The following is a 26428-nucleotide window of genomic DNA, read 5'->3' on the forward strand; positions in this document are numbered from 1 at the left end:
ATCAACTATACTTCAGTAATAAAAAAAAGGAGTGAATTTTAAAAATTTAAAGTAGATTATAATCACTGAAAGGGAAACAGCTGTCTATTATGAAACAAAATCCAGAACTCATTTTAAAAACATTAGTTAATTCAACTACAAACAGAAGGCATGGCAACCAGCAAAATGGGGATGGGAGAGTAGGGGGGTGGGGAGACTCATGGCTCAAAACGGTCATTTCATTAGTATATGAATGGTTTCTATAATCAAGAAGAAAATTCTAACAGTCCAAAAGGGAAACCAGGAAAAGATATAAGATGATAGTTCACCCAGAGAGGAAATATGGGGAGTCTAAGCAACAAATTAAAAAAGTAAAATCAAAATAAGATACCAGTGGCACAACTCAAACATTTTAATGACATTCTGGGACAGGCTGTGGCAAAACAAAACTTCATGCACTGCTTATGAGGGTGTAAACTGATACAGCTTCTATGGATTTCATCATTAACTCTGAAATTTAAAATGGGATATCCTTGGGCTTCCCTGGTGGCGCAGTGGTTGAGGGTGCACCTGCCGATGCAGGGGTCACGGGTTCGTGCCCCGGTCCGGGAAGATCCCACATGCCGCGGAGCGGCTAGGCCTGTGAGCCATGGCCGCTGAGCCTGTGTGTCCGGAGCCTGTGCTCCGCAACGGGAGAGGCCACAACAGTGAGAGGCCTGCGTACTGCCAAAAAAAAAAAAAAAGGGGGGATATCCTTTGGCCCAGTAAATCCCTTTCTACAAAAACATCTCACAAATATAGTTCTTGTGCTCTAAGTAAAAGACATTCATTCACTTAGCACTGTTTATATCAGCAAAACACTCTAAAAGACCCACAGATCTATCAATAGGGTTATGGCTCATTAATTTATGTTTCACCCATACACTGGAAAATTATAAAGCAATTCAAAAGAGTAAGATAACTCTACATGCAGTCATGTTAAGATCCTTTGACATATTTGGTGAACAATGTAATCTGCATACACACTGCAATAATACTCATGGAAAAGATATGCCTGCATATATTTTGATATGCCTGCAAATGCGAAGAAAACGGTTTGAAAGGATAAACACCCACTTTTTAACACTTCCGTTAAGAGGAGGAATGGGGCAGAAGGGAGTTTTAGGGCTGGCTTCTGGGTTATTTTCTTCTTTTTCACTTTTCATTCTATGCATTTACTTCTAACTTTTTACAAGGAGAATGTTATGTCTGTAGTTAAAGAATAAAAACAACTAAATTAGGTGTACCAGGTTCACCAAAGCCTTACCCTGAGAACCATGCTTCTGGATGATCCGCCCAAAGGTAAAAGCTGCCACTTAGAACACATGACATATCTGTGCCATTTGTGTGTGTGTGTGTGCGCGCGCGCGGGGGGGGGGGGCGACCGTGAACCAGCCAAATTCTGCCAATAAATTGTGAGTCCTGTAGGACAGGCACGATTCCATTCGCCTGTAACACGTGTTTCTTGTATTCACTGAATCGTGAGAGGCTGGGCGCAGGGACACATTTGGGGCTGGTTAGGCTACCATGTGGCCGCCAGCAAAGCTCCAGCCTCCGGGCGCGAGCAGCCTGGGCTCGAACAGACTCCTTCAGAATTTCTCCAGGAAACCGTCGGGTGGGTGGAGATGGGCGCTCCGTCCAGCAGCGCCCTTCCAATCTGCTGTCCTGTTTGAGAACGTCGCCTTTCCTTCCCGGAAATGAGCCTTAATGCAGCTAAGGTTGCGCCAGAGGCGGCGCCCGGGCGGGAGGCGGGGCAGGAACCGGGGCCCGTAGCGCAGGGGCCGGAGGCGGGGCCGGGGCCGGACTCGGAGAGCTGGCCGCAGCCGCCGGCAGGGCCCGGCTCCGAGCCTCTCCCGGCTGCAGAGCCCGAGCCGGAGCCGGTCTCGGCGTCGGGTCCGGGACAGGAGCTCGAGCTGGGCTGGGCTGCGGGGCAGCGCGCAGGGGCCCCGCCGGAGTCGCAGCCTCTGCCGGCGTCGGAGTCTGAGAACGGAGTGTCCGAGAGGCCCCGCTGCCACACCGACTGCCTGGAGGTGCTGCTCTCCCGGGCCTTCCGGCGGCTGGGATGGGAGGTGGGCTCGCACCCCTGGATCTTCTTTCTGCTGCCCATGGTTTTGACGGCCGTCCTCGGCGCTGGCCTGATTCACCTGCCCAAGGAAGAAGAAGACGTCGAGGAGCAGTACACCCCGATAGGGAGCCCCGCCAAGGCTGAGCGACGCTTCGTGCAGGGACATTTCACCGCCAACGACTCCAATCTCTTCTCCATCGCCAGGAAGAGCACCGGGGTCAATTATGCTTCCATTCTAGTGGTCTCCAACACCAACTCGCTGCTGGAACAAGAAATCTTATCAGGAATTAGTGAAGTGGACGACGCGGTTCAGGCTTTGACTGTGACACAGGCAAACGGAACCCAGATCCTCTACAATGAGGTGTACTCGAAGAACCAGGGCTACTGTGTACCCTTCCACCCACTCTTGTTCGCCTGGAAAACGAACAGTGTCCTCAACCTGAAAAACATCACCTTCCCCATCTACAGCCTAGCCGGCCAGGTCGTGTACCTAGCCAACATCCTTGGAGGAACTGTGTTAGGCAAGAGCATGGGACTGAGCCAGTTACTCCTGGAGGCCAAAGCCATGCGGCTGCAGTACTACCTGAAGACTGGCGAAGGAGAGGACAGCGAACGCAGCAAGGCGTGGCTGATCCACTTCCTGAACCAAGTTGGCAACCTTGAAAAGAGTCTGGCCTTGAAGAAGATCCAGGTACCTAGCGGCTGGGGCTTTACAGGGAGGCCAGGAGAAGGTGGGAGGGATAAGAAGACTTTTCCAACAGCACTCCCTAATTACTTGATGGAGCCCTTGACTTGAAGCTGGGTGTGTTCTGCTGTATTTGGTCCTTAATCCAACTTTCTTAACATAGCGCACTGAAGAATGCCACAAAAGAATCTAAAAGAGTGGATATATGCCTATGTATAACTGATTCACTTTGCTGTACACCTGAAACTAACACATAATTGTAAATCAACTATACAACAAAATTTTTTAAAAATAAAATAAAAAAGAGAGCTAAGACGTAAAAAAAAAAAAAAGCCAGAAATCTTAAATCCTTGGTAACATTTTGCTGAAAAACACAAATTGTACATCCTCAAGGTTGTTCTGTTCAGTACAGACATTGATCTTAAGGTTTAGTTTGGTTTTCTGGTCAAATTACTTTGAAATTTTTACTTTTAGTTAAAGTCTTTGCTGTTTCTGGGAGCCCCCTAAAATTTGTTTAGAGTTCAGTGGAATAAAAAAAAAATCTATAAGCAAAAGTTCCATGGTTTTGTTGAAAAAGAATGCTGAGCATTTTAAAAGTAAATTATAGCATAGTGCCAGGCACATGTTAGCTGTTCAGTAATTGCTGGGCTGGCAAACCTAATACTCTGAACAAAACTGGTGAAAGTGAGACACCTTCTGGAAAAAGCCTTTGAATACCCAGTCCTTAATGAAATGATATTTGTGCAGTTAAAATAGTAAAAGATAACAACCTAATAAAAATTTAGAAAAGCCAAAATGTCTATAGTTATCAATGATTTTTTTATATAAGATTCAGATTTCATATATTCAGGAGTTTTAAACTTTAGATTTTTGAAATAAACTTTGGAAAGCATGCCAGAGATTTGTGGGAAGAAGCAAATCTTTATTACCTTCTTTATTCTAAAATCATAATCCACATAGTTTGATTCTTTACTGAGTTTTAATGTTTCAGTCAATAAGCTATAGTGTTTCAATATCATTTGTAACACACACAATATCGGAATTAAAAGTTACTTATCTGAGTATCTTTTTGTGACAGATGGTCTACTTTACATCACTTTCTAGACAACTGGAATTTGAGCCAACTTCTATGACAGTGATCCCCTTGTTTCACTTGGCATACCTTCTAATCATATTATTTGCAATCACATCATGCTACAGGTAAAAGAATTTTATTAGTTTTTTAAACACTAACTTTAAAAAATATTTTATTGTGGTAATATATATGTATATAATGTATATACAATATATGTAACATAAAATGTACCATTTTAAAAACCATTAAAAAACAGTTATTTATTTAATTATTTGGCTATGCCAGGTCTTAGTTGCGGCACATGGGATCTTTATTTGCAGCATGTGGGCTCTTAGTTGTGGCATGCAGGCTCTTAGTTGTGGCATGCGGGATCTAGTTTCCTGACCAGGGATCCAACCTGGGCCCCGTGCACTGGGAGCATGGAGTCTTGACCACTGGACCACCAGGGAAGTCCCTAAAAACCATTTTTAAGTGTACAATTTAGTGGCATTAATTACATTCACACTGTTGTGCAACCATCACAACTATCTCTTTATAAATATGTTCCATCACCCCAAACAGAAACTGTAACCATTAAGCAATAACTCCCCATTGTCTCCCCCAAGTCTTGGTTACTTTTTAATCTACTTTCTGTTTCCATGATTTTGCCTATTGTAGAGATTTCATATAAGTGGAATCATATAGTATTTGTCCTTTTGTGACTGGCTTATTTCACTTAGCATAATGTTTTCAAGGTTTATCCATGTTGTAGCATGAATTCCTTTTTATGGCTGAATAATATTCCATTTTATGTATATACCACATTTTATCTACTTATCTGTTTATGGGCCCTTGGAATATTTCCGTCTTCTGACTATAGTGAATAATGCTGCAATGAACGGTGGTGTACAAATCTCTGTTTGAACTTGTTTTCAATTCTTTTCAGCATATACCTAGGAGTAGAATTAGTGGGTTGTATGATAATTCTCTGGTTAGCTTTTTGAAGAACCACCAAACTATTTTTCACAGAAGCTACACCATTTTATATCCCACCAGCAATGTGTAGGTTTTCCAATTTCTCCACATCCTCACCAACACTTATTTTCTGTTTTATTGATTATAGCCATCCTTGTAGGTATAAAGTGACATCTCATTGTGGTTTTGATTTGCATTTCCCTAGTAACTAATGATGTTAAGTATCTTTTTTTATGTGTTTACTGGTCATTTGTATATCTTCTTTGGAGAAATGTCTATTCAGGTCCTTTGCCCTTTTTTCTTTTTTTTTTGTCTGTGCCACACAGCTTGCAGGATCTTAGTTTCCTGACCAGGGATTGAACTCAGGCCCTTGGCAGTGAGAGCGTGGAGTCCTAACCACTGGACTGCCAGGAAATTCCCACATTTGCCTATTTTTAATGAAATTGTTTGTCCTTTTGTTGTGTTGAGTCCTACTTTTGATGAGTACTTTATATATTTTAGATATTAAATCCTTATCAAGATATATGATTTGCAAATATTTTCTCCCACTCTGTAGATTATCTCTTTACTTTCTTGATAATGTCCTTTAATGCACAAAAGTTTTAATTTTGATGAAATTCAATGTATTTATTTTTCTTTTTGCTACTTGTGTCTTGGTGTTATATCTAAGAATCCATTGACAAGTCCAAGGTCATGCACATTTACCCTGTGTTTCCTTCAAGAGTTTTATGGTTTTAGCTCTGAAATTTAGGTGATTGCAATTTTTAATTCATAGTTGTATGTGATGTGGAGTAGGGGTCCAACTTAATTCTTGTACATTTGGAAATTCAGTTGTCCAAGTACCATTTGTTGAAGAGACTCTTCTTTCCCAGTTGAATGGACTTGGCATCCTTGTCAAAAAACAATGGGCTGTAGATGTATGGGTTTATTTCCAGACGCTCAGTTCTAGTCCATTGGTCTATATGTCAATCCATATACTAGTACCACTCTGTTTTAATTATTGTAGCTTTTTTATAAGTTTTGAAATCTGGAAATCTCAGCTGTCCATTTTTTTTTTTTCATCTTAAGGTTATTTTGGATATCCAGGGCTCCTTGTGAATTTGAGTGTTGACCTTTCCATTTCTGGAAGAAAACGCCATTGGAATTTTGATAGAGATTGTGTTGAATCTGTAGATTGCTTAGGTGAGATTGTCATTTTGACAATATTAAGTCTTCCTCCCCATGAACTAAGAATGTCTTTCCATTAATTTAGGTCTTCTTTAGTTTTCATCAATGTTTTGTAGTCTTCAGCATACACGTCTTTCACTTCTTTGGTTAAATGCATTCCTAAGTATTTCATTATTTAAAACACTAAATGGAATTACTTCTTTAAGTTCGTTTTGAGATTGTTCATTGTGCATGGATAGAAACCGCTGAATCCTGTGTGTTTATCTTATAACCTGCAGATTTACTGAATTTGTTTACTAACGTTAGTAGTTTTCTTGTGGAGTCTTTGGATTTTTCATATATATAATCATATAATCTGTGCAAAGAGATAGTTACAATTCTTCCTTTCCAACTTGAATTCCTTTTATTTCGATTTCTTGTCTAATTGCTCTGGCTAGCACTTCCAGTACAATATTGAATATCATTGGTGAAAGTGGGCATCCTTATCTTGTTCCTGATCTTAGGTGGAAAGCTTTCCATTTTTCACCATTGAGTATGATGTTAGCTATGCAGTTTTCATTATTGACTTTATAACTTTGAGGAACTTTCCTTCCATTCCTTGTTTTCGAGTGTTTTTATCATGAGAAGATATGGGAATTTGTCAAATGCCTTTTCTGCATCTTTTGAGATGATCATGTGGTTTTTATCCTTTGTTCCATTAGTGTGGCGTATTACATTGATTGATTTTCCCATGTTGAACCACTCTTGCATTCCTGGGGTAAATCCCATATGGTCATGATGTATAATCCTTTCAATATGCTATTGAATTGTGTTTGCTAGAATTTTGTTGAGGATTTTTGTATCTATATTTATAAGAGGTATTATCTGTAGCTTTCTTGTGATACCTTTGTGTGGAATTGATATCAATGTAATGATGGCCTCATCATATGAGTTAGGAAGTGTTCCCTTCCTTTCAACTTTTTGGAAGGGTTTGAAAAGGATTGGTATTAATTCTTCTTTACATGTTTGGTAAAATTCACTAGTGAAGCCATCTGGTCCTGGACTTTTTTTGTTGGGAGGTTTTTGATTACTGATTCAATCCTTTTACTTGTTACATGTCTGTTGAAATGTTCTATTTCATCTTGAGTCAGTTTAGGTCTTTGTGTGTTTCTAGGAATTTGTGCGTTTTATCTAGGTTATCCAGTTTGTTGGCATAAGTTGTTAATAGTAGTCTCTTATAATCCTTTACATTTCTGTAAGTTCAGTAGTAATGTCCTCACTTTCATATCTGATTTAGTTATTTGTATCTTTTTTATTTTCTCCTTTGTCACTCTAGATAAATGTTTGTCAATTTTGTTGATCTTTTTCAATAACCACTTTTGGTTTTGTTGGTTTTGTCTATTGTTTTTCTATTCTCAATTTCTATTCTCAATTTATCACTGTTCTAGTTTTTATTATTTTCTTCCTTCTGTTAGCTTTGTGTTAGGTTGTCTCTTCTTTTTCTGGTTCCACAAGATGTCTAAATCCACAAAGTGGTTTGAGATCTTTTCTCTTTTTTAATGTAGCTATAAATTTACCTCTGGGCACTGGTGTCACTACCTCTCATAAGTTATGGTATTTTGTATGTTTGTTTTCATTTTCCTTATAAATTATCTGCCTAGATGTTTTATCCATTATTGAAAGTGATGTATTGAATTTGCCAACTATTACTGTAGAGCTATATATTTCTCTCTACAATTCTGTTAATATTTGCTTCATATATTTTGGGTCTCTGTTTTGTGGTTAATTTATGTTTATAGTTGTTATATCTTCCTGATTCATTGACCTTTTTATCAATATATAGTGTCCCTCTGTCTCTTTTAACAGTTTTTGAAATAAAGTCCATTTTTGTCTGATATCAGTATAGCCACCCCTGATCTCTTTTGGTTACTATTCATATGGAGTATCTTTTTAAATCCTCTAACTTTCAATCTATTCATGTCTTTGGATATAAAGTGAGTCTCTTGTACACAGCATATAGTTGAATCATGCTGTTTTATCCATTCTGACAATATCTGCCTTTTGATTGGAAAGTTTAATTTATTTAGATTTAAAATAATCGCTGACAAGGAAGGACTTGCTGCTGCTGTTTTGCTGTTTGTATTCTGTATATAGTATAGCTTATTGTTCTTCATTTCATCCACTTATGCCTTTTTTTTTTTTTTTTGGCCATGCTGCACAGCTTGTGGGATGTTTTCTTTAATACTCATCTTTTTTTTTTTTTTAAATTTTATTTTTTTTTGCTGCTCCACGGCATGTGGGATCTTCCCGGATGGGGGCACGAACTCGTGTCCTCTGCATAGGCAGGCGGACTCTCAACCACTGCACCACCAGGGAAGCCCAGCTTGTGGGATCTTAATTCTCCGACCAGGGATTGAACCCAGGCCCAGGCAGTGAAAGCTCCAAGTCTTAACCACTGGACCAGTGAATTCCTGATTTATGCCTTCTTTTATGTTTAGTTTCTATTTTTCTAGTGAGCTGTTTTGATTCTTTTTTCATTTCCTTTTGTGATGGTTTTTAGAGACTTTCTTTGTGGTTACCATGGAGATTCATATAACATCTTAAATTTAAAATGATCTATATTAAATTAATACCTACTTAACTTTTAAGTATGCTGCTTCTATACATCTCTGTCCTCCCTCCCTTATGTTGTTGTCATAAATTGTATGCACTATAACATAGATTTATAGTTATTTTTATGTCATTGTCTTTTAAATTCTGTAGGAAGTAAAAGGTAGAGTTACAAACCAAAAATACAATAATACTTGTTTTTCTATTTGCCCATGTATTTACCTTTACTGGAGATCTGTATTTCTTCATGACTTCGGTTACTTTTTCTTTTTCCTTCATTTCAATCTGAAGGAGTTCCTTCAGCATTTCTTATAAGACAGGCCTAGTGATAACAAATTCCCTCAGCTCTTCTTTATCTGTAAATGTCTTAATTTCGCCTTCATATTTGAAGGAGAGTTTTCTGGACACTGCCTTGAAGTTGATCGGTTTTTCTTTTAACACTTTCAATATCATCCATTGTCCCTTGGCCTCCATGGTTTCTGATGAGAAATCAACCTTGATACTTATTAAGTATCCTTTGTACGTGATCAGTTGCTTCTTTCTTGCTGCTTCCAAGACTGTCTTTGTCTTCATCTTTCAATAGTTTGATTATAGTGTCTCTTGGTGTGGATCATTTTGAGTTTATCCTACTTGGAATTTGTTAAGTTTCTTGGATTTGTAGCTTCATGTCTTCTATCAAATTTGGGAAGTTTTCAGTCATTTTTCTTTAAATAGTCTTTCTGCCTTTTTTCCCCTCTCTTCTTTTTCAGGGACACCCATTATATGTATGTGGGTTTGCTTGCTGGAATCTAACAGGTCAGTGAGGTACTTTTCACTTCTTATTTCTTTCAGCCTCTCAGACTCAGTAATTTCAATTGACCTATCTTCAAGTTCACTGGTTCTTTATTATGCCTGCTAAATCTGTTATTGAACATCTCTAGTGTTTTGTTTTTTATTTCAGTTGTACTTTTCAGCTCTAGAATTTTAGTTCCTTTTAAGTTTTTTTTCTATCTCTTTATTTAAATGATCACTTTGTTCATACATTATTTTCCTTATATCCTTGTCAGTGCTCACCTTTAGTTCTCTAAGCTTATTTAGGACAGCATTTTATAGTCTTTATCTACTAGGTCCTGTCTCTGTCTTTCCTGTCAATTTATTTTGTTCCTTTGCCTGATCAATACTTTCCTATTTATTTGTTTGCCTTGGGATTTTGTTGTTGTTGTTGTTGTTGAAAACTTGGCATTTGACTATTATAATGTGGTAACTGGAAATCAGATTTCCTACCTCCCCAGGGTTTCCTGATGTTTGTTTGCTTGTTTGTTTAATACTGTAGTAGTTGATCTTCTTAGTGACTTTCCCAAACTATTATTGCAAAGATTGTATTCCTTGTTTATGTTGTCACTGAAGTCCCATTCCTTAGCTTGTGTTCAGCTAGTGTTTTGACAGAAATTTCCTTGCATTCCAGGAGCTCTCGCAGTCTTTTCAAAATGGTTGTGTGCCTGGACTCTCCTTCAACACTTACCCAGGGTTATGCCATGACTGGGGATTAGCCATAGGTGAAAAGCTTAGTGTCTTAAGTCCTTTTTGAGCATTATATCTTGCCCTGGGTGACTTTCTAAATTCCCCAGTATACACAGGCACTTGTGAATATTCTAAACTCCCAGAGAAATGCTCCCCAGCTTCTGCCTTAGGCAGTCTTTTGTATGTTTGGGCTGTAATCTTTTGCCCTATGCATGTGAAGTTTGTTTATTCAGTTTGTGGTGTTTCCACCTTTCTCAACCTGAGTTTTGTGTTAGACAAAACAGAGGAGTGCCTTGCATCAGTCCTTCAGGTAGTCCCTAGGCAGTTTAGAACTGATACATAAAATATTACGTGAATAAGGTCTGCTCTGCTCCTTCCAGAAATAAGGACATAGTCCCACACTGGTAACATGGGCTGTTGATGCTTTAAGACTGCTGTTGCTTTAAGACTCTTGTCACTTTAAGACTATGGCCAGTTTAACACATCTGCCACTTTATTGTCACTGCCACTTTAAAACTTCTATCCCACCAGAGAGGGAGGTGAAGTAGGGCATATAAACTCACTACAAACTTTCCTACTGTTTTAAAGGCCCCCTGCCTTTTTTTTTTTTCAGCCCTCTGTAAACTTTTGACTGTTTTCCAGAGATCACAGAGTTGGTTCTGACAACTTCTGCTTGTTTTTCTATGTATCGGTTGGGAGGCAAGAAGTGGAAAATTCTTACTCTACATTTTTCTGATGTCTAGCAGTAAACTCTTATTTTTTAAACCTAATGACTTAAAACAAATTTTGCCCATTAGCAATAGTATGCAATCAAATGGAATAGTAACAAGAACTTTTGGCTGGTTTTGTTTGTTTCGTATATGTTTATTACCTTACATGTTTGCCAGTTATGATTAGTTGTGTCATTTGGAGGCAGATATGCTGATAGAGCTAAGAAACAAGTCTTTATTTCTATTATAAATTTGAACTAGTACTTTTAACTATACAAAAAAGTAAGCTCTAATTTAATTGACACGGGCATCTCCATTGTTCTGGTGTGGAGTTTACTTTGTTAAGCACTTGTTATCTAGGCATTAGGGTTAGTTTGAGCTCTTATGGCCGGAAAGCTAAAATGTGAAAAATATAAGCCAAAAACAAAGTAGAATTTAGATGTAGAAAGAACCTCACAAATAATATTATTCTAATGATTCTCACATCAGAGTCACAGAGAGAGCCCTAAAACCACATATTCTGAGGCCCTGCCCTATTGAATCAAGTATCTGGAGGCTAAGTCTGAAAATCTATATTTCAAAAATTTCTCCAACTTATTCTCATAAGTACATAAGTTTGGGGGAAAATGATATAATTTAACTCTCTAGTTTAAGGTGGAGAAAGATGTGAGGCTCCAATAGGTAAAGGGACGTAACCACACCGGGTGCATCTGTAGAGTCAGTAAGCTAATTTATTACTTTGTTATTCTGGAGAGGAAGATCACATCCCTTAGAAAATAAAGAAATGAAAAAAGAAGGAAGGAAGAAAAAAGGAGGAAGAAGGGAAAGAAGGAAGGGAGGAAGGGAGGGAGGGGGGAGGAAAGAAAGCAAAATTCAGCCGTGTTAAAGTTAGTAGGATAAATAATTTTTTAAATTAGTACGGAATCTATAAGGTACCAAGAACTAGTTTGACAGAAGTCTTCTACTGGATAGTTGGTTCTGAATATACAAAGTTATGTCAATTCTTGCTTATCTGTAGCAAATAATTGTGAACAGTAATGCAGAAAATCTTATACTGAAGGCAATTAGAAAATGACCTACATGTGTCTTTGAAGACTTTTTATGCTTATATAACCAACATATTGGACACACAGGACACATGAGGTGTAAACATAAAGCAACTTTATTTTCATCTCCCTCTGTTCCCTTTAAGTTTTGTAGGTAGAGCAAGTTCTTCCTCTGCCCCATAAAAACTGAGGCAGGCCCTGTGACTTTCATTGTCATTCTTAGGTAAGACAGAGTCCTCCAATCAGAATTAAAATGTCCATGTCCATGTAATAAACAAAAAGTGGTAACTTGATTTGAAGCTGAGGTTTCCCCCTCTCTTAGCTGGAGCACACTGCATGGGAAAGCCTTTTATGGGGAAAAAAGGGCTTCCCTGCCCTCTTCTATCACTTCTTATCTTGCTGTACTAGTTCCTGGGTTGGAACATGCCCAAGGAGAAGAGGAAAGGGAAGAGGAAGATTCTCAAGCCATACATGCTGAGTGATGGTCTAATAGATGCTTTTTCTGGGTTTGAATATACAACTGATTTTCCTGTGAGAGCTTTTGTAAGTTCCTTGACATCTCTCACTCCCAGTTCTCTGTTATCACTGAGAATCTTATCTCTGTTCTGGGTGCGGCCTCCTAGACAGTCCCTAAGATATCCCCATCCTGCCTGTCTCACACACTTATATATGAAAGTTATTCCTTGCCTACATGCATTTACCTCATACAGAACCATTATTCAAACACATTTTGTGGTTCCATATTTACTGTCTTGCAGTGAAGTCATTTAAACAGTAGTAAGACTTTCTCAAAAGGTATACTCCAAATTGAACTTCATTCTATAGTAAGTACTGGTATGTTGAGCTTCCAGACTATTTCAAAATTGTCTGACATTTTGGAAACGACAAAACTTACACCAAATGTGAGATCAATTTCAGAAAAAAATCCGGAGAATCTTTCGGATTCAAATACACTGTAAACTATTCTTTAGTCCTGATAGACATCATTATCTTTCAAGGAAGATGTGGATCCCTCACCAAGCGTATACATAGATTGTATTCTAAGTGGGATGATTTCTAATTTAGCCTCCCCTTAAATGAATAGAAAATTCAGAAAATTGGCCATTTTGCTGCCAGTGATGCCTAACTGCCTGAGCATTGGAATCATATGAAGACATTTTTAGACACTTGGATTCTGCAGCTTCTCTACAAACCTATAGATCAGAATCTGCAGAGCTGTGTTCCAGGACTGTAGGAATCTAAAGTTCTAAGACTCTCCTAAGTCATTCTGATAAACTGCTTAACCAAGGTCCTTCTTGGGGACTAGAAAATCTGCAAGTGTGTTCACCAAACAGTGCTCTACATTCACATCTTCCCTCCATTGCCTATTGAACATTAAAATAAAGGTCATTTAGAAAAAGTCAACACAGCAACTAGTCAAAGTCAAGTCACTCTGGCCAATAAAATACCTCACTCCCCCATCCTCTGAAAAATTTACACCAACAAAATCCAGAAACCTGAAAGAGGGAATGGGGATAAACATGTCACATGTAGCTTTTATCCTCATTAATCTTTCTGATTTCACAGTTCATCTGTGTTGCTTTCTTATCTTAAACGCCTATAAACCAGTATTGTTACTTTAAGAAGTGTTTGTTGTAATCAAAGTTTGTCGTAACGAAGACATTTACTTTCGCTCTGGAGTGGGACTGTGTGAGTGTGTGTGTGTGTGTGTGTATCTTTGGGCCCTGACCCTCACCGACAGCATCAGCAGCTTGAGAAAAAGTGAGATACACGCACAGTGTAGGTTCTTTTTTTTTTTTTTTTGGTAGTAATAAGAAAGTTCAGCTATTTTAATGTGGTCCTGCCTGAATAAGGTCTTTAGTTATATTCTTGCTGTTTTGGAATCAGTAGCTCCATTGGCTTAGTTGACTCTCCCAGTTTTCAAACCAGACTTAGTTTCTCTCTCCTGCTAAAAATATCTAGAGGCAGGTATCAGTCATTTGTTTTGGAGCAGTTAGCAAATGAGTAAAGTAGAAAACCAGAGGCTGTTGTCAGTATTTTAAAATGTAAAGTCATGAGTATTGGGAGGAAAAGTGTTAAACCCATTCCTTAATTGCTGTGTATGTATTCCCATTTCTGTTGGTCCAACCAAGAAACAGGCATAGCTTGTGTTACTCAAAATGGAGTACATATCACATACTTTTTGCAATTAGTAGCCACTTCTCTAGAGCCCACTTCTCCATCAGAGGAGAGTATGAAAATCTTTTAGAAGGAGGCTTTACTTTTTTTTTTAATTTTTATTTTTTTTAAACAGCAGGTTCTTATTAGTCATCAGTTTTACACACATCGGTGTATACATGTCAGTCCCAATCTCCCAATTCATCACACCACCACCACCACCACCCCACTGCTTTCTCCCCTTGGTGTCCATACGTTTGTTGTCTACATTTGTGTCTCTATTTCTGCCCTGCAAACTGGATCATCTGTACCATTTTTCTAGGTTCCACATATATGCATTAATATACGGTGTTTATTTTTCTCTTTCTGACTTACTTCACTCTGTATGCCAATCTCTAGGTCCATCCACATCTCTACAAATGACTTGATTTCATTCTTTTTATGGCTGAGTAATATGCCAATGTATATATGTACCACATCTTCTTTATCCATTCATCTGTTGATAGGCATTTAGGTTGCTTCCGTGACCTGGCTATTGTAAATAGTGCTGCAATGAACATTGTGGTGCATGTGTCATTTTGAATTGTAGTTTTCTCTGGGTATATGCCCAGTAGTGGGATTGCTGGATCATATGGTAATTCTATTTTTAGTTTTTTAAGGAACCTCCATACTGTTCTCCGTAGTGGCTGTATCAGTTTACATTCCCACCAACAGTGCAAGAGGGTTCCCTTTTCTCCACACCCTCTCCAACATATGTTGTTTGTAGATTTTCTGATGACGCCCATTCTAACTGGTGTGAGGTGATACCTCATTGTAGTTTTGAGTTGTATTTCTCTAATAATTAGTGATGTTGAGCAGCTTTTCATGTGCCTCTTGGCCATCTGTATGTCTTCTTGGGAGAAATGTCTATTTAGGTCTTCTGCCCATTTTTGGATTGGGTGGTTTGTTTCTTTAGTATCGAGCTGCATGAGCTGTTTATATATTTTGGAGATTAATCCTTTGTCCGTTGATTCGTTTGTGAATATTTTCTCCCATTCTGAGGGTTGTCTTTTCGTCTTGTTTATGGTTTCCTTTGCTGTGCAAAAGCTTTTAAGTTTCATTAGGTCCCATTTGTTTATTTTTATTTTTATTTCCATTTCTCTAGGAGGTGGGTCAAAAAGGATCTTGCTTTGATTTATGTCATAGAGTGTTCTGCCTTTGTTTTCCTCTAAGAGTTTGATAGTGTCTGGCCTTACATCTAGGTCTTTAATCCATTTTGAGCTTATTTTTGTGTGTGGTGTTAGGGAGTGATCTAATCTCATACTTTTAAATGTACCTGTCCAGTTTTCCCAGCACCACTTATTGAAGAGGCTGTCCTTTCTCCACTGTACATTCCTGCCTCCGTTATCAAAGATAAGGTGACTGTATGTGTGTGGGTTTATCTCTGGGCTTTCTATCCTGTTCCATTGATCTATCTTTCTGTTTTTGTGCCAGTACCATATTGTCTTGATTACTGTAGCTTTGTAGTATAGTCTGAAGTCTGAGAGCCTGATACCTCCAGCCTCGTTTTTTTCCCTCAAGATTGCTTTGGCTATTTGGGGTCTTTTGTGTCTCCATACAAATTTTAAGATTTTTTGTGCTAGTTCTGTAAAAATTGCCATTGGTAATTTGATAGGGATTGCATTGAATCTGTAGATCGCTTTGGGTAGTAGAGTCATTTTCAGTATATTGATTCTTCCAATCCAAGAACATGGCATATCTCTCCATCTGTTTGTTTTATCTTTAATTTTTTTATCAGTGTCTTATAGTTTTCTGCATACCAGTCTTTTGTCTCCCTAGGTAGGTTTATTCCTAGGTATTTTATTCTTTTTGTTGCATTGGTAAATGGGAGTGTTTCCTTAATTTCTCTTTCAGATTTTTCATCATTAGTGTATAGGAATGCAATAGATTTCTGTGCATTAATTTTGTATCCTGCAACTTTACCAAATTCATTGCTTAGCTCTAGTAATTTTCTGGTGGCATCTTTAGGATTCTCTATGTATAGTATAATGTCATCTGCAAACAGTGAGAGTTTTACTTCTTCTTTTCCAATTTGTATTCCTTTTATTTCTTTTTCTTCTTTGATTGCTGTGGCTAGGACTTCCAAAACTATGTTGAATAATAGTGGTGAGAGTGGACATCCTTGTCTTGCTCCTGATCTTAGAGGAAATGCTTTCAGTTTTTCACCATTGAGAATGATGTTTGCTGTGGCCTTTATTATGTTGAGGTAGGTTCCCTCTATGCCAACTTTCTGGAGAGTTTTTATCATAAATGGGTGTTGGATTTTGTCAAAAGCTTTTTCTGCATCTATTGAGATGATCATATGGTTTTTCTTCTTCAATTTGTTAATATGGTGTATCACATTGATTGATTTGCATATATTGAAGAATCCTTGCATCCCTGGGATAAATCCCACTTGATCATGGTGTATGCTCCTTTTAATGTGTTGTTGGATTCTGTTTGCGAGTATTTTGTTGAGGATTTTTGCATCTATATTCATGAGTGATATTGGCCTGTAATTTTCTTTTTTTGTAGTATCTTTGTCTGGTTTTGGTATCAGGGTGATGGTGGCCTCATAGAATGAGTTTGGGAGTGTTCCTTCCTCTGCAATTTTTTGGAAGAGTTTGAGAAGGATGGGTGTTAGCTCTCCTCTAAATGTTTGATACAATTCACCTGTAAAGCCATCTGGTCCTGTACTTTTGTTTGTTGGAAGATTTTTTTTTTTTTTTTTTTTTTGCAGTACACGGACCTCTCACTGTTGTGGCCTCTCCCGTTGTGGAGCACAGGCTCCGGACGCGCAGGCTCAGCGGCCATGGCTCACGGGCCCAGCTGCTCCGTGGCATGTGGGATCTTCCTAGACCGGGGCACGTACCCATGTCCCCTGCATCGGCAGGCGGACTCTCAACCACTGCGCCACCAGGGAAGGCCCTGTTGGAAGGTTTTTAATCACAGTTTCAATTTCATTACTTGTGATTGGTCTGTTCATATTTTCTATTTGTTCCTGGTTCAGTCTTGGAAGGTTATACCTTTCTAAGAATTTGTCCATTTCTTCCAGGTTGTCCATTTTATTGACATAGAGTTGCTTGTAGTAGTCTCTTAGGATGCTTTGTATTTCTGCAGTGTCTGTTGTAACTTCTCCTTTTTCATTTCTAATTTTATTGATTTGAGTCCTCTCCCTCTTTTTCTTGATGAGTCTGGCTAATGGTTTATCAATTTTATTTACCTTCTCAAAGAACCAGCTTTTAGTTTTATTGATCCTTGCTATTGTTTTCTTTGTTTCTATTTCATTTATTTCTGCTCTGATCTTTATGATTTCTTTCCTTCTGCTAACTTTGGGTTTTGTTTGTTCTTCTTTCTCTAGTTCCTTTATGTGTAAGGTTAGATTATTTGAGATTTTTCTTATTTCTTGAGGTAGGCTTGTATAGGTATAAACTTCCCTCTTAGAACTGCTTTTGCTGTATCCCATAGCTTTTGAATTGTCATGTTTTCATTGTCATTTGTGTCTAGGTATTTTTTGATTTCTTCAGTGATCTCTTGGTTATTTAGTAACATAGTGTTTAGCCTCCATGCATTTGTGTTTTTTACATTTTTCCCCTGTAATTCATTTCTAATCTCATAGCATTGTGGTCAGAAAAGATGCTTGATATGATTTCAATTTTCTTAAATTTACTGAGACTTGATTTGTGACCCAAGATGTGATCTATCCTGGAGAGTGTTCCGTGCACACTTGAGAAGAAAGTGTAATCTGATGTTTTTGGATGGAATGTCCTATAAATATCAATTAAATCTATCTGGTCTGTTGTGTCATTTAAAGCTTGTGTTTCCTTATTAATTTTCATCTTGGATGATCTGTCCATTGGTGTAAGTGAGATGTTAAAGTCCCCCACTATTATTGTGTTAGTGTCGATATCTTCTTTTAGAGCTGTTAACAGGTGCCTTATGCATTGAGGTGCTCCTATGTTGGGTGCATATATATTTATAATTGTTATATCTTCTTCTTGGATTGATCCCTTGATCATTATGTAGTGTCCTTCCTTGTCTCCTGTAACAGTCTTTATTTTAAAGTCTATTTTATCTGATATGCATATTGCTACTCCAGCTTTCTTTTGATTTCCATTTGCATGGACTATCTTTTTCCATCCCCTCACTTTCAGTCTGTATGTGTCCCTAGGTCTGAAGTGGGTCTCTTGTCGACAGCATGTATATGGGTCTTGTTTTTGTATCCATTCAGCCAGTCTGTGTCTTTTGGTTGGAGCATTTAATCCATTGACGTTTAAGGTAATTATCGATACGTATATTCCTATTAACATTTTCTTAATTGTTTTGGGTTTGTTATTGTAGGTCTTTTCCTTCTCTTGTGTTTCCTGCCTAGAGAAGTTCCTTTAGCATTTGTTATAAAGCTGGTTTGGTGGTGCTGAATTCTTTTAACTTTTGCTTGTGTGTAAAGGTTTTAATTTTCCATCGAATCTGAATGAGATCCTTGCTGGGTAGAGTCATCTTGGCTGTAGATTCTTCCCTTTCATCACTTTAAGTATATCATGCCACTCCCTTCTGGTTGTAGAGTTTCTGCTGGGAAATCAGCTGTTAACCTTATGGGGGTTCCCTTGTATATTATTTGTCATTTTTCCCTTGCTGCTTTCAATAATTTTTCTTTGTCTTTAATTTTTGCCAATTTGATTAGTATGTGTCTCACAGTGTTTCTCCTTGGGTTTATCCTGTATGGGACTTGCTGCACTTCCTGGACTTGGGTGGTATTTCATTTCCCATGTTAGGGACGTTTTCGAATATAATCCCTTCAAATATTTTCTTGAGTCGTTTCTCTCTCTCTTCTCCTTCTGGGACCCTTATAATGCGAATGTTGTTGCGTTTAATGTTTTCCCAAAGGTCTCTTAAGCTGTCTTCATTTCTTTTCATTCTTTTTTCTTTATTCTGTTCTGTGGCAGTGAATTCCACCATTCTGTCTTCCAGGTCACTTATCCGTTCTTCTGCCTCAGTTATTCTGCTATTGATTCCTTCTGGTGTAGTTTTCATTTCAGTTATTGTATTGTTCATCTCTGTTTGTTTGTTGTTTAATTATTCTAGGTCTTTGTTAAACATTTCTTGCATCTTCTTGATGTTTGCCTCCGTTGTTTTTCCAAGGTCCTGGATCATCTTCACTATCATTATTCTGAATTCTTTTTCTGGAAGGTTGCCTACCCCCACTTCATTTAGTTGTTTTTCTGGGGTTTTATCTTGTTCCTTCATCTGGTACATAGCCCTCTGCCTTTTCATCTTGTCTATCTTTCTGTGAATGTGGTTTTTGTTCCACAGGCTGTAGTTCTTTTTGCTTCTAGAAGGAGGCTTTCATACTTTTTGTTAGCCAGATACATATTGAACCAGCTTTGAAATACAGGAGCTATTTAGGATCATGTTTAGGGCTAACTGGAGTCACAGGTGGGTGAGAAGACAACTGGATATAGGTACTTCCATTTGCTGTTGCGTTCCATTCACACTCCTTTGAAGATCAGAGTGGAATTAACCATCTGCAGTGTTTTAGTATATTTTTGTGGTCCTGAAATGCCAGTCAGTGGATTTGTGCTTGGCTAGATGTGTAAGAATCAACCAGTATAGTTTGATAAAAGTACAGATTCCCAAATTTTCTGTCTCCAAACTCCCTTTTTTTTTTTCAGCTGGTCTGGGCTAGTGCCTGGAAATTAAACTTCTCCAGCAGACAGGTATGAGAATTATTGCCCAAGAGGGCTCTGTATAGGTGTCCAATTCAAGAATGTTATGAATTGCTGGAATTTCAGTATGGAAGCTACCACTACAAGTTCCATGATTTTTCCCTCCAAATTTACAGGTGTGACTGTATACGAAACAAAATGTGGGTTGCAGCCTTTGGAGTGATTTCTGCTGCCTTGGCAGTGGTGAGTGGCTTTGGCCTGATGTTGTACATTGGGGTGCCATTTGTGATCATAGTTGCAAATTCACCATTTCTTATTCTAGGTGAGGCTGCACATTGTGTGTGTGGGGGTGTGGGGTGGATAATGGAAGGGGATTGTGTTACATTAAGCAGAATAAGTATATTTAGGTGGCTCTACAAGTCCAAAATGGGGCATCAGGAAAGAAGAAAATCAGATGGAATTCTGAGTCTTTAGAGTTAGAAAAATCTAGTACCCCAAATGGAAAAACACAGACCAGGGACATGAACAGGCAGCACACACACACACACACACACACACACACACACACACACACACACACACACACACACACACCCCCAAACACACAAAATCCAAAATACTAGTCACTGAAAATATAAGAAAAAATATTTGACCTTTCAGTAAATCAAGGGATACAAGTTAAAACAAAAGTGAGACACCTTTGTTTTCTTTTCTTATTAATGAATATTAGCAAGATTAAAGGTTTGGGGAATGTTGTATGCAAATGAACACTCATGTTCTGCTGGGGGAAGTTTGTAAATTGGTGCACTTTTAAAATACAACTTTGCAACAGATCAAAAGAGTTAAAAATTTAAAAGGGAATACCTTTGACCTGCCAACTCCACTTCTAGGAGTTTGTCCTAATTATTGGACAAGTGCTCACAAAGTAGAACGTGTATTTCATTTCAGTGTGATTTAGAATAGGAAAAAACAAGAACAACCTAATCCCATATCGACATGGGATCGGTCCACTCAAACATAGCATATTAAAGTTTTGGAATCCTATTCACTCTTTAAAAAGAGGTAGATATAAAGTGTTAAATGAAAAATGCTAGCTATGAAACAAGATGTTTAAAATAGATATACAAATATATGTGTATATTTGTATAGAGCAAATTCTGGATGGCTATACTTAAAATATTAGCAAGGATTATCCCCGAAGGGTGGAATTACAGTTGTTTAAATTTTTTCTTTGCATTTTCCTGTACTTTCAGGATTTATTTTACAATAAGCATGAGAAGATAAATATGTTTATATTTTGGAAAGTAGGCAACTTGGAAGAAATAATATTTGATTTCTTAGGGGAGACAGTGGAGGAAACCTTCCTAGTACACACTCACACTTAAAATATAAGAAAGCTCTCAGTGTTCCCACAGTCATACATAACTATAGTTAAAATCTATGCAACCGATTTAATATAAAGCATCTTCATACTGTCTGTGTATACATTGAAGTATGAGTGTAGGGGTGTGTGTGTGTATGAGTGTGTGTGGGGGGGGTTGTGATTTCAGTAACTCAAGAAATATATGAGGACAATTTTTGAACAAGGTTCTATAAAGAAAAAACTGGTTTTTAAATACCTAATAAATATCAATGAGTTTATTCATCGTCCTTAGTACCTCTGATTCTTCCCTTTTGTTCAGCTGAATACAACTGAAATCCACAAAGCTGGCAGCAGGGGGAGTGTCGGGATGCAGTTTATGACACACTACGTAAACCTGTGTCAGTGTAGGCCCTCGCACCGCATGTTAGTTCCAAGTACTGATTTTGTATCAATGTACACAGAAACAGAGGTGTACATGAATGAAAGCAGTAGAAAGCTTGAGGCAGACGAAATTTGTCTGCAACATGCTCATGCTGTCCTTTGTAATCCCATTTCTTCTCTGTGGTCCTCCTCTCCTAGCCTTCATTGATGGTTTCAAAGTCCTCAGATGTTCTCCTGTCCTCTTTATTCCAAACCAATCAGGAAACGTCATTGTGGAAAAGACTGATTACCTTAGTAGGCATTTAATATGTAAAGGATTCTTAATATTTACTTTGGTGCATATTTCTGATCTCAAGAGAGCCTGCATTTTATTGTGATAATGCCTTAACCTGGGCAAGTGAAGTTTGAATGATAGCCTTCTGGGTATCAAAAACAGACTAGCAGGAAAACTGCATTTGTGTGTGTGTGTGTGTGTGTGTGTGTGTGTGTGTGTGTGTGTGTGTCTATAAACTATGGGGTGCCTCTACAATCAGCACATTGATAGCTAGATGCTAACTGTAGAACAGATAAATCCAGCTCATATTTTAAGCAACAGTATGTTGGCTCAACATTAGTGCACTAGAATAAAATGGTTTATGGGAGAAAATGATCTCTCAAGTATTCTAATGGAGTCAAGGATACATTGCTAATCCCACTTCACCTAACACCCAGCAGCCAGGTTTCCTGACTCATCATTGAAACACCCTAAATGATGACTAGGAGTAGAGTATACTGTGCTCTGTGCAAATAGGAGTACGTGCAAAGCACAGAGCTACTACAGAGCAAGGAGCGATAAGTTCTGTTGTGGATTCACAGGCAACCAGAGAAAGCATCACAGAAAGAAGTATCAAAACACAGATTGAGCAAGATAAATAAGACCTTAAGAGATGGACAAAGAAATGGTGTGAACTGATCTGTTTAATGTTTAATGGATGTTCATATGTATGAAGATTCTGTTTCTTTTTTTAACAGGCGTTGGGGTCGATGACATGTTTATCATGATTTCTGCCTGGCAGAAGACCAACCTCATGGATAGCATAAAAGAACGGATGTCCAATGTCTATTCAAAAGTGGCAGTGTCCATTACAATCACCACCATCACCAACATCCTGGCCTTCTATACAGGAATTATGACCTCTTTCAGGTCCGTACAATACTTCTGCATCTATACAGGAACAACCCTTCTCTTTTGTTATTTTTATAACATCACCTGTTTTGGAGCATTTATGGCCCTGGATGGTAATAGAGAAGTAGTTTGTCTATGCTGGTTGAAGAAACCAGAAACTCCTGACCAAAAATGTTCCTCGTTAAAAAAGCCCTGCGGCCTCCCATGTAATTCTCTCCGAGACAAACATAAAGCTGATATCCGCCCAATGAATTTGTTCTTTAGAGACTATTTTGGTCCTTTTCTCACAAGCACTGAGTCCAAGTTTTTGTAGTGCTTATATACATTTTGTACATCATAAGTAGTATATATGGGTGTTTCCAAGTGAAGAAACGTTTAGACCTCTGAAATTTGGCAAGTGATGACTCCTACATCACACCGTATTTTAATGTAGAAGAAGAACATTTTTCAACTTATGGTCCCAGGGTTATGCTTATTGTTACTGAAGCTCTTGACTGTTGGGAAGGAGATGCTAGGCAAAAATTGGAAAAATGTCTTGTAGATTTTGAAAACAGTGACTATGTAGATTACAATCTTACAGAGTTTTGATTACGAGAATATGTGAAATATATGGAAAACCACCATCACGATGTAAATGATAACTTTTGTAAAAAATATTCCCAATTTTGTAATAGATTCTCCACTTTTTATGTATGATATTAACATTACATCATCACAGGAAATCATCTGTTCCCTGGCCTTCATTCAGACCATGGGTGTTTCTTCTTCAACCAATAAGAAGCTGATGTTACTCCAGTTCCGAGACATGGCCGAAAAGTGTGAAATTCCCCTAATGGTGTATAACCAGGCGTTCATATATTTTGATCAGTATTCTGCGATAGTAGAAAACACTGTTTGAAATGTAATTGTTGCCTCAACACCTATGTTCATTGTTTCCTTACTGTTAATCCCTCACCTGCTGTGTTCTTTGTGGGTAACTTTTGCTATCGCTTCTGTGATTTTGGGAGTAACGGGTTTCATGGCATTCTGGAACATCAATCTTGATTCCATATCCATGATTAATCTCGTCATTTGTATAGGGTTTTCTTTTGATTTTTCTGCCCACATTTCCTATGTATTTGTTTCCAGTTCAAAGCCCTCAGTAAACCAAAAAACCATCGAGGCATTGTATCTGCTAGGCTACCCTGTGTTGCAAAGTGCAATTTCAACAATAATAGGAGTGTGTGTCTTATCTGCAGCTAAAGCATACATCTTCAGGACATTTTTTAAGATTATGTTTCTTGTTATGGTATTTGGAGTTGCTCATGGCCTAATTTTTATTCCGGTATTCTTAACCTTTTTTTGAAAGTTTGACTAGTCACTAACCAATCAAAGACCAATTATAGAATTCCTGATTGCCCCAATCCAATCTGATAAAAATGTGCTATTAAGAATAGTCAATAAACTAAAAACAAAGGGATGTTTCCTTGGTGTGGAGATCCCATTTTAAAATGTTATTTAAAATATCCTGAGAAAAATTAATTAGTCTTACATTAAAATATCTTTGCTAAATTAGGAAGTGTTGTCATCTTTATTATGGTCTATACAATCAAGCATAAGTATAACTTTCCAGTTATTTTTTCCTTTTATTTCATCATTAGTAGTTTATGCCTGGAATTCAGATATTTTATGTATTATGCTATAAATGGAATATTATTTTCATTGTACTTCCCATATGCATTATTATGTAAAAGTGCAACTGATTATTATTTATTCTCCTAGTCTGGGGTTTTTCTATGCATGTTCTTAGTGCTGTATTTTGCTGAACTGAAGTTTTTAAGTTTTGGAATCCAATTTATCATTTTTTTAATGGTTAGTGTTTTCTGTGTCCTCTCTAAGAAATTTTTGCCTAATCCAAGATTACAAAAAATTCATCTATGTTTTCTTCTCAAAGGTAGTAGTTTTATTTTTACATTTAGGTCTATAATTCATAGACCCATGTTTGTTGGGAAGTATGGATAGAGGTTCATTGTCTTCCCATTATAGTTATCCAGTTGTCCCAGCAGCATTAGTGAAAAGACTGTCCTTTCACCATAGGGATTAATTTGGCACCTCTGTCAGAGAATCAATTGACAGTTTATGTGTGGCTCTGTTTTTGTGCATTGATCTGTTTTTCTGTCATACCACACTGCATTGATTACTGAAGCTTTCTATTAATTATTGAAATTAGGTAAGGTATCCAACATTTTTCCTCTTTTCCAAATTGTTTTGGCTATTCTAGTTTCTTTGCATTTAGATACTAATTTTAGAATCATTTGTCAATTCATCAAAAAAAAATCTGGGATTTTTGATTGGGATCGTGATTGGGTTATGGTGAATCTACAGATCAATTTGGGGAAAATAGGTATCTTAGCAGTATGGAATCTTCCAATCTGTGAGCATGGTTTATCTCTCCATTTTTTATATCTTCTTTAATTTCTCTCAGGCATGTCTTATAGATTTACATGGATTTACTTCTAAGAACATTAATTTATTATATCATTGTAAATATTTTAAATCCCCTTTCCATTTTTTTTACTAGTACATAAAAATAAAATTGGTTTTGGTATACCTACCTTATACTGTGTAATCTTTTTAGGTTCATTTATTAGTTCATGTAGAGTTTTTTAGTTTCTCTAATAGTTTTTATCTATGCAATTATGTAAAGGTCACATAAAGACAATTCTGTTTCTCCCTACATAAACTTTATCTTGTACTTATCTTATTGCACTGGCTTAAAATGTCCAGTAAAATGTGGGAAAATGTACTGAAAGCAGACATTATTGCCTTGTTCTCAACTTTGTAAGGAACGTGGTCAATATCTCAGGCAGTATGATTATTACCTGGAAGTTTTTCATAGCCATCTTCTGTCAGATTGTGGAAGCTCTTTTCTACATATAGTTTTCTGGGATGTTTTAACATGAATGGGTATTAAATTTTGTCAAATAATTTCTGTCCATTGACTGAGATTATCATGTCTATTTTTCTATCTTAATCTGTGAATGTGACAATTTATATTGAGTGATTTTTTAATATTATACCAACCTTGCCTTCCTAGGATGACTCACACTTAGTCGTGGCATGTTATTATTTTCATATATTGCTGTCTTTGTTTTGTTAATATTTTGTCAATGGTATATGTTCCTGTGTTCATGAGGCATATTGGTCTACAATTCCCTTTTTTGTGATGCCTTTCTCAGGTCTTTATATCAGGGTTATGCTGCCCTCAGGAAACAAGCCAGTAAATATATATTCCTCCTCTTCTATTTTCTGAAATATATGATGTATGGTTGATATAATTCTTTCATTTCTTACTTAAATGTTCAGTAGAATTCACCAGTGAAGTCTTCTGGGCATGGAGCTTTTCTGGGAAGGATTTTTATTTCAGATTCACTTTCTTTAACAAATAGAAGGACATTCAGATGTTCTTTTTCTTCTAGGGTCAATTTTGGTATGTTTGGTTTTATAAGGAATTTGCCCATTTTGCTAATTGGCTAATTGATTATTTTCTTACCATTTTAATGTCTAGTGATGTCCCATGTACAGTTCTTGATATTGGTAATTTGTATTATGTACCTTACATTTCTTGATCAAGGGATTATCAATTTTATTAAATTTTTCCAAGAACCAGCTTTTGGCTTTATTGATTTCTTTTATTTCTCTATTTGCTACTTGATTGCCACACTCTTTATTCATTCTTTGAGTTTAACTTTCTCTTCATTTTCTAGCTTTTTAAGGTGGTAGGATAAGTCACTGATTTTAACATTTATTCTTTTCTAAGAAAGCTTTTAATGTGATAAATTTCCTTCTAACTAGTCTTTTAACTATCCACAAATTTGTATATGAGGGGTGTT

The 26428-nt window shown here is 37.4% G+C and overlaps 1 protein-coding gene across 1 annotated transcript; it reads left to right on the plus strand.

The window, feature by feature from the left end:
- Positions 1-1715: 1715 nt before the first annotated feature.
- LOC132421149 (patched domain-containing protein 3) lies at positions 1716-26196 on the plus strand. Its single transcript, XM_060006386.1, is given in 6 exon segments — positions 1716-2774; positions 3847-3968; positions 19824-19969; positions 22403-22861; positions 22864-23194; positions 23196-26196. Coding segments are annotated over 6 exon segments (2823 nt in total). The 3' UTR covers positions 23902-26196.
- The last annotated feature ends 232 nt before the right edge of the window (positions 26197-26428 follow it).

Source organism: Delphinus delphis, chromosome 2 (assembly GCF_949987515.2).
Source record: "Delphinus delphis chromosome 2, mDelDel1.2, whole genome shotgun sequence".
Classification (NCBI taxonomy): domain Eukaryota; kingdom Metazoa; phylum Chordata; class Mammalia; order Artiodactyla; family Delphinidae; genus Delphinus; species Delphinus delphis.